Here is a 13,237-nt window from a genome sequence, read left to right as displayed (position 1 = left end):
AAAAATGCATATAATTAATATTATATTTTAAAACTTTGTAAGTAGGCTTCCTATGGAAAGTGAAATGGGTTTTCTCAAAATGCTCTTTGTGAACATCTTTGTTTTGTAACCAACATATTGACACTGATGAGATTTTGCCCCAATGAGGAGACAGAGAAACTTGATAATATATAGATGATGCATCACACATTCCAGTCTGCTGCATCTGCTGCTGCATGCTGCTATTTTATTATTTTTATTAAATGCATTCATCAGTGCAATGATAGGCGTGCATGCATGGGGTTTTTTGATTGATTGATTGAAAAATGTATTAACAGTTTGCAGAATTACAGTACATTTCAAGCACAAACTCAATACAAAGGCTGTTAACTGTGAGTGGACGACCCAATTAAGTATTACACTTGTTTCCAATAGGGTCCACCATGTTCAAATCATCAAAAACATTTAGAGACGTACAAATAGACACTTCTATATAGACAAAGGACAGAACAGGAATTCATCATAGGTCTGCTTGAATTGGATTTTTGGTTTTGTTTTGTTTTTCTACTTATCTTTTAGTTTCACTTCTTTTGGTCTCATCATTATTAAGTGCCTGACTTGCCTATAATGCTGGATGCATGTTGATTTGCATTACAGCACGTGCTTTGTTCCTGATGTTGGTTAGGCCAATACTCCTCATTCGGCTAGCCTCAACGATTTGACTGTGTACCCTTTTGATGACAGATTGCACAGCCATAGCAGCTTCAAGTGCGCATGGATTTAAGAGTGTGTTAAGGGTACACGACTACACACAGTGTCCACTACAAGTCCTTGACCTGCAACCAAGCAAGCCATGCTGTAATTTATTCTCCTTGCTGTGCTCCTTCAGGCTGTCTCAGACAGAGCATTGTTACCAAAGGTCCATTTGTATACTGCAGAGCTCATAAACATCAAGGAACAAGGAGTTTAAAGTTAAATGTATTAAAAACTTTGTTATTATTGCTATAGTGTCAGACGGAGCCCTAGTGCATAATCTTGAGTGTCAGTTTAACTCTGACTGAAAGAATGGACTAGTGTATGTGTCATGGGTCCACCTCAGCACAGTGCTGAGTGATGGCAATAATCACAAGCCAGTAACTAGGTTTTTGAGGCGTAATTACCGCCTTTTAAGTGATTTTCTGTGACATGTGGCTGGTCTAAATTGACACTCAGAAGAGGGCAGTGTTTTATTTCGGTCAAGTTAATGTCAACAGTCCACTGTCTGGCACATTGGCAAAAAGTTGGTTTGTCTCAGTGATTGTTCTGTAGGCCTATGCCGTTTGTGTCAAGACATTTGCGTCACCATGACCATCTCTGACATTCAGGAAGTTTATGCATTAGGTTTTGAAAGGACATTTACTGCAGAATGTTTATCAAGATTGTTTCCTTATATCCTTGATTGATTGATTGATTGATTGAAATATTTATTAACAGTACATTTTTCAAGCACAAACTCAATACAAAGACTGTTAACTGAGAGTGGACGACCCAATTAAGCATTACACTTGTTTACAAGAGGGTCCACCTTGTTCAATTCATCAAAACATTTAGAGACGTACAAATAGACACTTCTATATAGCCAAAGAACAGAACAGGAATTCATCATAAAGGAGGTAAAAAAGGGAAAAGAAACATATACAGTGAGGGGAAAAGGAGGTGGGGGGGGGATTCAGATTTTACGGGGGCCAGTTTCGAATTGCAGCCATCCGTAGGTGCCCTTTGAGAGCAGTTTTGAAGGAGTCAAGGGATTTGCATGTCTTAATGACTGTTGGTAGGGCGTATGTAGTCTAAACATGACTAATTAATCCATGAATCGAACAACACAGATCGATACAACACATCCATAAGTAATCGCTCAAGCAAATATGATTTGTTCATATCATTACACATGCACACCATTAACGTATAGTCTAGTCCAAGTCAAGTCCTGTAAAATCAGTTTATTCTACCCTATATTGGCATAACTATTATTGTGAGTTACACAGTTTGTGTGAAATGTCACAAATCAAACATACATGAATGCATCTGACAGTGATATTTAATAATGATCTACATTACATTTACCTACATGTATTTGTAGCACCTTTCATGACATGAAGTTCAGCTCAAAGAGCTTTACAGAGCAATAAAAATGACACAAAAGGGCCACGGACAGATCACCAGGTGTGACGTCCCAGTGTGGCAGGTGTAGCTGGCAGACAGACTTCTGAGGACACTGGATGTCAAACAGAGGACCTGCAGGAGTCCTTCCTGTTGGCTGGAACCATCTCTCCTTCCACTGAACAATCCTGTAGAGGACCTCTCCTTCGCCTGTCGTTACAAACACCAACGCTGTCTCGCTGCACTGGAATAACCCGGACCTGTCGAACTTGAACCTGTACTGATTGGCTGACTGCTCTGTGTGCACACTGGGTTGAAAATGGCTTATGTCCATGTTGGATGATGGAGCTCATCAGAGTGGAGTTGCTCACACAGACACCTACATATTTTACTGCTGAAAGCCCCACCCTTATTTCAGTCTAACACGCTTTTCAGGTAAACTTAAAACCATCAAATTACTTTCCTGATTTTATCTTCAGGTATGGGGCAGGTATTTTATAAGAATTTATTCTTCTTCCTGCTCCTTTTCGTCATGAGTGTATCAGATACTGTATGAAAGACAAATGAATTATGAAAGACAAATGAATTGTTATCTATTATGATTTGTACTGTATTGTGATACACTATGTGCGAAATAAAATGAAATTAAATCTAAATACCGGTGTATAAGTTACCCCAGATGCAAGCGTTAAGGCATGGGACTGATGGCCATTTGGATTTTGGAATGAAATAACTTAATAATTCAGTACTACTACTGTCTGCATATGTAAATTCACAGCTCATCAACGAAACCGGCGGTTTTGTGAACAAATGAAATGTATGATGATTTATTAGGAATTTTTTTGTTGTCCATAAACATCAAGATCGATGCAATTGTAAATCAACAAGAAATGAAAATGAATGTAAATTAAATGTTAAATGAATAAGGTATGTCCCACTGTAAATTATATTCTTTTTTGCAGTAAATCCTGGGTGATTCATTCCATGTCTTTGCACAAAAGCATTTTGAACTGACATTCCTCCCCTTCCCTCATACGTGGTGAGCCCCCACCCCCCTCTGACAGTCTCTCTCCATATATGGCAATGCTCAGGTGGAGGGGTGTCCCTGTGAGGGATGGCCCCTCCTCCCTCCCAGATGTAGACCACAGAGAAGAAAGAACAGCAGGCAGCACCACAGCTGAGCCCACTGTACTCCCCCCCCCCCCCCCCCTCACACACACACACACACAGACACACACACACACACACACACACACAAAACACTCCCAGTTATGATTTATGAGTCAGGATTCGGCAGAATCCTCTTTGTTTGAGCAAAACTGCAATGCAGGACACATAATCTATCTATTCTAGGCTCTATTTGAGATGTATTTGAAACAGACGCCTCTTTGATTGCTATGCTAACTCTACTGTTATTTATGCATTACATATTTGACTACAATACTGACAGTTTCAAACATTTTCATGTAAAGGACCTTCAAACTAATATGTATTTGTGTGTTGTGTTGTGTTTCTAAAATATTCCACTTTCTCCCCATTTTCAAATAACCTATGTGGGGTCCCCGGACCCCACTTTGAGAACCACTGTCTGTTATACAATATTTCCATTAGTAGTAGTACTATGTGGTGGGTGTGTGAGAGTAATGGTGTGTAACAGAGCCTGCAGCTAATGCAAATGCAAGTAGTACTTAGAACTATTATAATAGTTGTATGGTCGCCAGGAAGGCATGCTTTGCATTGCACAGCTCCTTGTAAAGCTAGTAAAGCCACAGCCTGGAGCACTACTGTAAAAAGACGTGTTTAATTCAAAGTGACAGCAGCTTTGGCTTGTATTGCTGATGAGGAAATTAACCTCCGTTGTTGCAGCAGGTGCAATGCTGATGTGCAAGTGACAGCAAAATTCACAGACATGTTGATTGAACATTTTGGAATGGGTTCATCAAACAAAAACTGTTACTGTGGACGAAACCATATATGATTAAGCATTACACTTGCAACAGGGTCCACCATTTTCAATTCATCAGACCATTTAGAGACGTAGCTAGGCTACAAATAAATATACGTGTGTATAAAAACAGGAAAATCATCATATAAAGAAAGACAAAAAAGGGGAAATGGTGTGTGTGGGGGGAGGCAATCCGAGGCATCCTGGATCATTCATGTGCAATCCAATGCACGCATTGTGTCGTCACTGTCGTGTGACTCGTGTGTCACTGTGGAAATAACTGGTAGCATATGCTGCATAAGTACAGTAGTAGTAGTAGTAGTAGACAGTAGTTGGACAGTCCTTTGCGTCCCTTTTAAAAGGCGTGGTGGTTACTGACTCGCTACGTAGCTAACGAACAAACTACGCAGTAAACGTTCTTCCAAGACTTCCATTCATATCAGTGGAGTGGAGGTATTCGTGCAGTCAGTGTGTAAACTGTGTGTCTCGCACGCCGCCCTGCCCTGCCTGACTCACTCACTGACTCCTGGCTGCCCCAACCCCGGCCCGCCGCTGGCACTGATTTTTATGAGGAGCTTTTTATTATTTCCTGCCTGGATCATTTGCATCGGGGAATCCCTTTCCTTTGGACCAGAGCAGCGACTAGTGAACAACCGCTGAACTTGACGGATGCCTGCCTGTGTGGACCACATATAACACTGAACGGGAGCGCACCACACACTCACTCACTCACGCCTTCTCCTCCTCTGTAGTATTATTGCCTGTCTGAGAGAGTCTGTTGTGTGTGAAAAGAAATACATTTCTAATAAATAAAGATGGCCACAGACGAGCTGTCGTCGAAACTGAGCCGCCGGCTGCAGATCGAGGACGGCACCGAGGGACCGGTGGCCGTGGACGAGGCGATCCACAACAACAACCACGAGAACGGCGGCGCGGCGGAGGTGGAGAAGTCGAGCACGGCGAACGCGGACTCCGAGCTGGGCGCCAAGCTGCAGCGGCGCGGCGATCTGAACGACGGGGTGGGCGACCACCTGCAGCCCAGCATGAAGGTCTTCAACCCGTACACGGAGTTCAAGGAGTTCTCCAGGAAGCAGATCAAAGACATGGAGAGGATGTTCAAAGAGTGAGTAGTTTTTTTTGATTGATTTATTAACAGTTTGCAGAATTACAGTACATTTCAAGTACAACTCAATACAAAAAACTGTTAACTGTGAGTGGACGACAGTCACGACACCGTAGTAGTACATAGTAGTACACACACACACACACACACTACTCAGACTCACACTCACACTCCTCACACTCCACACTCCTCACACTCCACACTCTCTCACACACACACACACACACACACACACTGGTCACGACCACATAGCCATAGGTCACGACACACCAACCACGGCTGAACCATCCGCCCACATGCCCAGTTTGACCACCACCACATGCGTTTCTTTATTTTACATTCTCGACCATAATGATATAGCTAAGGCCATTTAGTGTAATTTTAACCTGTCATATCCGACGGTGATTCTTGGGCGCCGTCCAAGTGACTGAAAGCTGTAGACTTAGCCCATGCAGCATACTATGCAATATTATTGTAATGTAGTATAGTCCTCCTATAGTCTCTATACAATAATATTGCATATGCTGCAGGTGTGTAGTGGTCCTACACTGGCTGGGGGCAATAACAGTTATGTGGCTCTCAAAGATGACCTACATTAGAGCGATCAGCGCTGGCAGCTGGACTGGAAAGTAGTGTGCAAGTTGCAAGAGAGGTATAGGAATCCTATATTACAATTGAAAACATGTGCCCAAAAGCACGCACAGGAACAAAAGGCACCAGCTACTACGTCACTGACACGCTGGGTGCCGAAGCCGAAGCAGGAGCAACACACACTGCAACAACACACTAACACGTCACAGACTTACCCTCCGCGTCGATCCACGGCTATCTCCTCATGTCGCGCCGCACGGCCACACTGAACAACACCCGCGTAAACATTGTCATCGCACGGCCACTAAAGCCGGCTCCCGTCCACACTCGCAAACAATATCAATATCAATAATAAACACAAACACGCCACAAGCACCGACACCCCCGCCTAATTTGTTGCCACGTCTAGGAACACAAGCACAGAAAAAATGCCATTCAACACGCTACTTACAACTCGCTTACAATTCGCAGACCTGGCAACACTGCATCCCGTGATTCCACTCTTTTCATTGGCTGCGCCGCCAACATTGTCAAACGTTGTTGCCACGTCTATGTAAACAAGGCCGCAAACCCTGACTTCCTACAGCCTACAGCCTATACTTTCACACACTACCACTCGCTTACAATACGTGGACCTGGCAACACTACATCACCCCTTCCCAATGGCTCACAACCCCACCACGTGACCCACGTGTGTTTCGTGTTACCTTTCACACTTCCGGCAACACTACCGGAAGTTACACGGCACACACACACACACACACACACACACACACACACACACACGCACACACACACGCGCGCGCGCGCGCGCGCGCACACACACACACACACACACACACACACACACACACAGTGTACAGCCTGCCGGAAACCAAAAGTAGAAGAAGAAGAAGAACAACAACACAGGTTCTACACTGATTCTAACTTCGATGGAGAGCGCCGCGATTACATACACCGTTACAATCCTGCACACACGACCGCGTCGACACCTGGCGTGGTACAATCGGCACGAACCGAGGCGCATATATAATAACAACGCGCTGCAACACAAAACGTAAGTCACGTATGTAACTATGGTTCTATGAATCCTGGATGACTGCTTAACACTGGATGATTGGCGTCCAGTGTTAAGCACTGCCTCTGGCAGTCAGTAAGGATGAAATAGAACAGCTGTGTACAACGCAGTGTCACTGCAGACACGTGTGTGTGTGTGTGTGTGTGCTGTGTGCGTGCGTGCGTGCGCGGGGGGGGGGGGGGAATTTGGATCGCCTCGCGATGCAGCTGAAATGGCACACACACACACACACACACACGCCACACAACGCTAATAATAATAATACACAATTACAACACTCCACTAATCATAACAACAGTACACAACAGTACAGTACACATGAGTACAGTACAGAAAGAAAGCTCACATCAGAATATTAATCCATGTAATAATAATAATAATAAAACATAATAACACAACACTAATAACTATAATATCAACAGTACAGAGAACAGTACAGTACATCAGAATATTAATCCATGTAATAATAATAATAACAATACATAAGCACACAACACTAACAACAGTACAGAGAACAGTACAGTACACATGAGTACAGTACAGTACAGTATACTGTTCCTGCGCCTTGCCATGCTCTTTCAATCATAATAATAAATAACAACACTACACTAATAACAACAATAATATCAACAATACAGCGAACACTACAGTACACATGAGTACAGTACAGTACAGAAAGAAAGCTCACATCAGAATATTAATCCATGTAATAATAATAATAATAATAATAATAATAAATAATAACACAACACTACTAACTACAATATCAACAGTACAGAGAACAGTACAGTACAGTACATCAGAATATTAATCCATGTAATAATAATAATAATAAAAAAACACTAATACAACAGTACAGAGAACAGTACAGTACAGTACACATGACTACAGTACAGTACAAAGACTTACAGTACAGTACAGTATACTGTTCCTGCGCCTTGCCATGCTCGCTTTCATACGCACATACACAAAACCAAACAGGGCCACTCAGCCAGCTTGGCAACTTTGCGCTTTCCAAGCAAATGCATAAATGAAAACATCATAGATTGCCATTGCCTTCTTCCCATTTGCGACGCATCGCGTTAGGATGAGCGGGCCGAAGGCCCGCGAAATTCTAGTTTGTATACAACCATGAATATTAGAAAACACTATTACCGTATATCTCCTCTTCAACATATTATGCAGTTTGTTGTAAACCTGAACAAATAATAATACTGTAAATAATTGAATGTCAGTTGGCTGATGTAAGCCATATAGGCCTACTTTGTCCATCTGTCAGTGAACAGTGAACAGCTTTCCCTTCTCACTGTTCTCAGTAACAATAATATAAATTCTGGTGTAAATTCATTTACAACCAGAATTTGTCAGGTCAGGTGTTGCTGAAAAACACAAGTTATGAGTTGTATGCACTACAGGAAATATTATTACTTTTCATACTATTATTCATACTTTTGGAATAATTAGAAATGTCAACTATGTGACATTTAGACAAATATGATTAAAATATGGTCTGCTCCAGAAACCCACATTGGACCATGGATGATAGCTGAAAGCAGTGGCTGCCTGAAAGAACAAATGGACCGTGTGTACCACACCTAGAAATGACTAATAATTTACTTCTCTATAAAGGAGGCTTATTCTGTACGTTTTTAGAAATCCTTTATTTTACCAGGGTGAATCACATTTTTTCACGTGGGCCCTGCTTCGCACGCACACACGCACACCTGGGACCTGCCCACTACAACCACAGTTTGTTGGCCACTGAGCACTACAAGCTAAGCAACACTTTATAGCTCATAGTTGCCGATAATATTAGACGCTTATTCCTTAAAGTGCATACAGTAGTTACCTACTAGCATATTATTGCTTAATATTTCAATCAGTCAAACTCTCATGAACAAAAGACTTGCTGTAGGTAGGTGATCAGACTGGTATGCCTTCCTTCAACAAGCTTTGCTAGAAATCAGTGCTCATTAAACATACTGAATTGTTTTGCTTGAGCTATCTCACATAAGAGTTAAGAGTTTTAATTAGGCTGCCACAATGTAGTGTCTACTCTAGTTAGATTTAACTGCAATACAATGACGCATGCTTTGTAATCAACCATAACGTAAAAGCCAATTCACCCTCCTCCAGTCTTCCCCGTGACCCACTTATAAACTCAGATTTAACTCTTGAGTTCATAAAATTGTTACACTGAGAGTTCATGATGAATGAATGAGTTTACTGTGTCGCTTCCAGTGCTAACACTGACAGCTTGTTGTCCTGTTCAGTTGTTCAATGGGGTAGATGGAGCATCCCTCAGGCATGCTGCTCTACTTTTACATATCCACAAAACAACAGAGCTGCTTTGTCAAATCGGCGAGAGAAGTGGTGTGAAACGTTGGCGGGTCTCACTCACATGGGAATGCAGAGAATGTGTGTCACCATCAACATAACATTGTATGGGACCGGGACGTCTGCGTTTATATTCCCATTGTAAGCCAGTCAATTAGGGGCGGGCGTAGTGAATCGTAGAATCGTAATTATTAAACATTACACCTGACCTCAGGGAAAATAACCATAGGTTCAGTTCACTTCCTGTTTTCCCGCACTGCCTCCAGCTTTTTATGGCAGGTGATTTATGACGGGTTCCTATCTCATTAACATGCCTGTGTGCTTACATGCTGCCATGTTGTATTAGGTCATGACTCATGATCCTCAACAGAAAGAAAAGACTGTCATTGCTATTGCAACCCAGATACAAAAAGTTTTAGGTTAAAGATGATCATTCTTACTACCGGTATTGTAAAACGAAAACTAATCAAGTTCAAGTGTAAAGCCTAAAAGTAATTCTTATCGATGATGCCAAAGAATAGAGGTGCTTTATCTCACCAGTTGACCGTTCTCTCATTTGAGATATTTCTAGTTGGTTTGTTCCAGCAGTAGTTTCATGTCAACACAGATCTTCAGGGGAAAGGTCAAAGTGCAGCGGAGCATACAACACCTGGGCTAACATCACCCATTCCTTTCTGACCTGTCCTGAACCATGTAGTTTAGGAGTCATCTGTCTAGCAGAGCATAAGGAAGGATTATACTGAAGGAGAAACATGATGGCAATCATGGCACATGCAGTGAAGTGTGGATAAAATGTTCCTGTACGTGAGGGCTAACGGGAGACAGGATTGCTAGGGCTTTGACTCATGCATTCGAGGAGCAGTTGGTCTATAAAATGACATCCAGGGTTCTATTAAAGTCGGACAGTGACAGGACAGAAGAGTCAGTGGTTTCACTTAGTAATAGTCTGAATGAAAGGTTTCTCTAGGCATGTTGCCTATAGTTGTTGAAGGTATTGTAAGGTAAAGTTGTTTTGCTCACAAATCTCAGGTGGTGCGGTGCCTCACATTGACAACTGACACCACACCAGTGACACCCTATAGCTTCACGGAGACATTGTGTCAGCGCCCCAGAAGCGTATGTTTAATGACCTGTAGCGGAAACAGATCTCAGTGGCGTGTTAAGAGACTCTTGTCATAAGGGGTTGCACTCTACCCTCTAGTCTGTCTAATAGGTTCTTGGCTTGTGGCCCCAACTGTGCCAAACTGCCAACATATGGCACCCGCAAAGACCCCCTCCCCTCCCAATCTTCCCTCTTTTAATGAATTGCAGGTTCCCTGAAGAGATTAGATTAATGGCTTCTGTTTACCTACCTAAACAGATTAGCCATCTCTTGAAGTCACTAGTTGGCCGCTTTAGTTGCCTGTTGACATGTACTATCAGCAAATTAATGTGAAATTTTAGCAACTCTTGTCATGCCATGAATAATGGCAATGGTATTTTCTTTGATCTTGGGAGTACAAAGTCTTATATATGATATCATATATACGTTAATATATTTACTGTATGTATTCATGCATTGTGTAGTCCTTTGGTTTTCAAACTTTTGTGCCCGAGGCACAACAATGGGCAAGTCAACATCTTGAAAGTGTGAGAACTACTAATTTACAAGGCATTTATTTTAGAATCTGCCTCAGATCTTAATGGGTTAAAACACTGATCAGCTGACTCAAAAGACAAGAACACCTTGCCTCTTTCAGGAACTGGTCTTTCCAAACAATCCACACCATAATTGACAACATTCTATTTTCACTTCCTGCTCATCATTTAGTTTCTCTTTTCTGACATTCCTCACCACCACTATCTGACATAAATGTTTTGTTTGACTGACAACACAGACTCTCATCAGAACGCTGTGGCACAGAGCCAATGTTTTCATGTTACAAAGCTCTGTCGTTGCACTTTACTGTCGATGCTCATATCTCTTGTTATTGTCTAACTATGAGTATTACGAATTATGTTCTGTTACTAACTTTGTGACTACTTGACCTACATAGATTGTGGCTTGTGCAGTCAGTCAGTTAAGTAAGACAGGTGAGACAGACTTTGTCCAGGACAAAATAGCAAAGGTCGTCGTGATCGGGACTCGTCATGCTGGATTACCAGCCAAGGTACCTGGACCAGACTAACCGGCCCAGGCCAAAACATTGTAATTTCTAAGGCTTCCAATCAAAGGTTGATCCCAAGATACAAAACTACAAAATATTAGAATCGTGCAACATAAAACTTGTTGAGTAGGCAATTTATCTGCTTTAGTCCATTACATCTTATTAGACATGGTTCTAGGGTGGGTCATCTATTCCAAACAGAGAGAAGACAACTTTGACAAGGCAAGCACTGATGAACAAGATGCGATTCACACATTTTCTTATTAACCACAACCCTAGCATCCCTGTTCTGAGTATGTCACAAGGGGAAAAAATAGACTAACATTTGGTGAAAATGGCAGATACTGTATGTACAAGCTCACAACCTATAACAACACAACACGTTCGGAGTGTGTAGATCGGCTATTTTTTGGCAAAGACATTTTCTTTAGAGAGGAGGTAGAGGAGGTAGATAGGTCCTATTAAGCATACAAACGTCCATCAGACCTACGGATGGCTTAGCTCAACTCCCAGCAGAGTACAGCTGCAGAGATAATGTCCAAACATCCTCCTGGAGCTCCCCAGTTTCCCATGACCCCATCGCAGTCGAACGCGACCTGCCAGAGGCTTACATCAGGGTAGTGGGCCCTCTGTCGCTGGAGAGCTTACATCAGGGTAGTGGGCCCTCTGTCGACCTGCCAGAGGCTTACATCTGGGTAGTGGGCCCTCTGTCGACCTGCCAGAGGCTTACATATGGGTAGTGGGCCCTCTGGGTAGTGGGCCCTCTGTCGACCTGCCAGAGGCTTACATCTGGGTAGTGGGCCCTCTGTCGCTGGAGAGCTTACATCTGGGTAGTGGGCCCTCTGTCGACCTGCCAGAGGCTTACATCTGGGTAGTGGGCCCTCTGTCGACCTGCCAGAGGCTTACATCTGGGTAGTGGTCCCTCTGTCGACCTGCCAGAGGCTTACATCTGGGTAGTGGGCCCTCTGTCGCTGGAGAGCTTTCATATTACGTGAAGACTTCCCTCTGTCTTTCCTTCCCTTCCTTACATTAACTACGTAAACCCTGCTCTACAAGCCCACAACGCAATGACGTAGATAGGCACATTTTTGGCTAATATTCCCCCACCCTGCCCCCGAATATGGATGCTGGGGTTCAGCTGGTTAAAAAGCACTATTTGGGATATTAGCTAGCAGAGACTACTGCAAATATATATTTGGGTGTGTAATTCTTAAATCCTGAATTCCTTTGTCAGTCAGTGGGCTGAGCTGGTCTCATTGTTTATCTGTAAGCAACTCATGTCGTTGTCACATAGGATGATGTCACTTTGAGTGCTAAAAGGGGCTCTGTTGGTAACTCATGTCATGGCCCTACTCATGAGGGCTTGAAGCCAAGAATGCAGGCATCTTTGAGGAACGCTGTGGAGTTGTAGACCAAGTATTCTAGTTATCAGTCTGAAGAAGGGATGCTACTGTGCAAGAAAGCATATATACTGTACAGTGTACACACACAGTAAGTGTCCCATCCATCTATCTTAACAAACGGAATAAATTCAGTCTTCGTGCCTGACACGCTTACACACTTGCTCAGCAGAGCAAAATATATCATTGTGCGGCTTAAGCTTGTCCACAACAATTCACCATTATAGCCCGTGGCAGACGCTATAGACAACAAAACTACATGTCTTGTCTAGGCAAGCCAAGCATGTTGTGTGCAGGCTGCCTTTTAAATAAGCTAGTGAGTGCTACAGCATGGAAGAGAGAGGGGTTTCCCTGCTCCTGCTCTAGTTGGCCTGGCGGTTGCCTGGCAACAGGGATTAAGGCCTCAGGACTGGAGGAGATTGGCGGGCAGGGGCGTGCGTGCGTGCATGCGTGCGTGCGTGTGTGCGCCTGTGTGTGCGGGGCTAACTGTTCAGGAAT

The 13,237-nt window shown here is 43.1% G+C and overlaps 1 protein-coding gene across 1 annotated transcript in view; it reads left to right on the top strand.

The window, feature by feature from the left end:
- Positions 1-4,063: 4,063 nt before the first annotated feature.
- The window catches only part of efhd2 (EF-hand domain family, member D2), a 33,876-nt gene continuing 24,702 nt past the window's right edge, over positions 4,064-13,237 (top strand). Inside the window, exon 1 of the mRNA XM_079521566.1 lies at positions 4,064-5,186. Within this exon, the coding sequence (XP_079377692.1) occupies positions 4,879-5,186 (308 nt within the window). The 5' untranslated portion in view covers positions 4,064-4,878. The remainder of the gene's footprint in view (positions 5,187-13,237) is intronic.

This window comes from Electrona antarctica, assembly GCF_951216825.1.
Source record: "Electrona antarctica genome assembly, chromosome: 2".
Lineage (NCBI taxonomy): Eukaryota > Metazoa > Chordata > Actinopteri > Myctophiformes > Myctophidae > Electrona > Electrona antarctica.
This window is presented reverse-complemented; position numbering and strand designations above follow the sequence as displayed.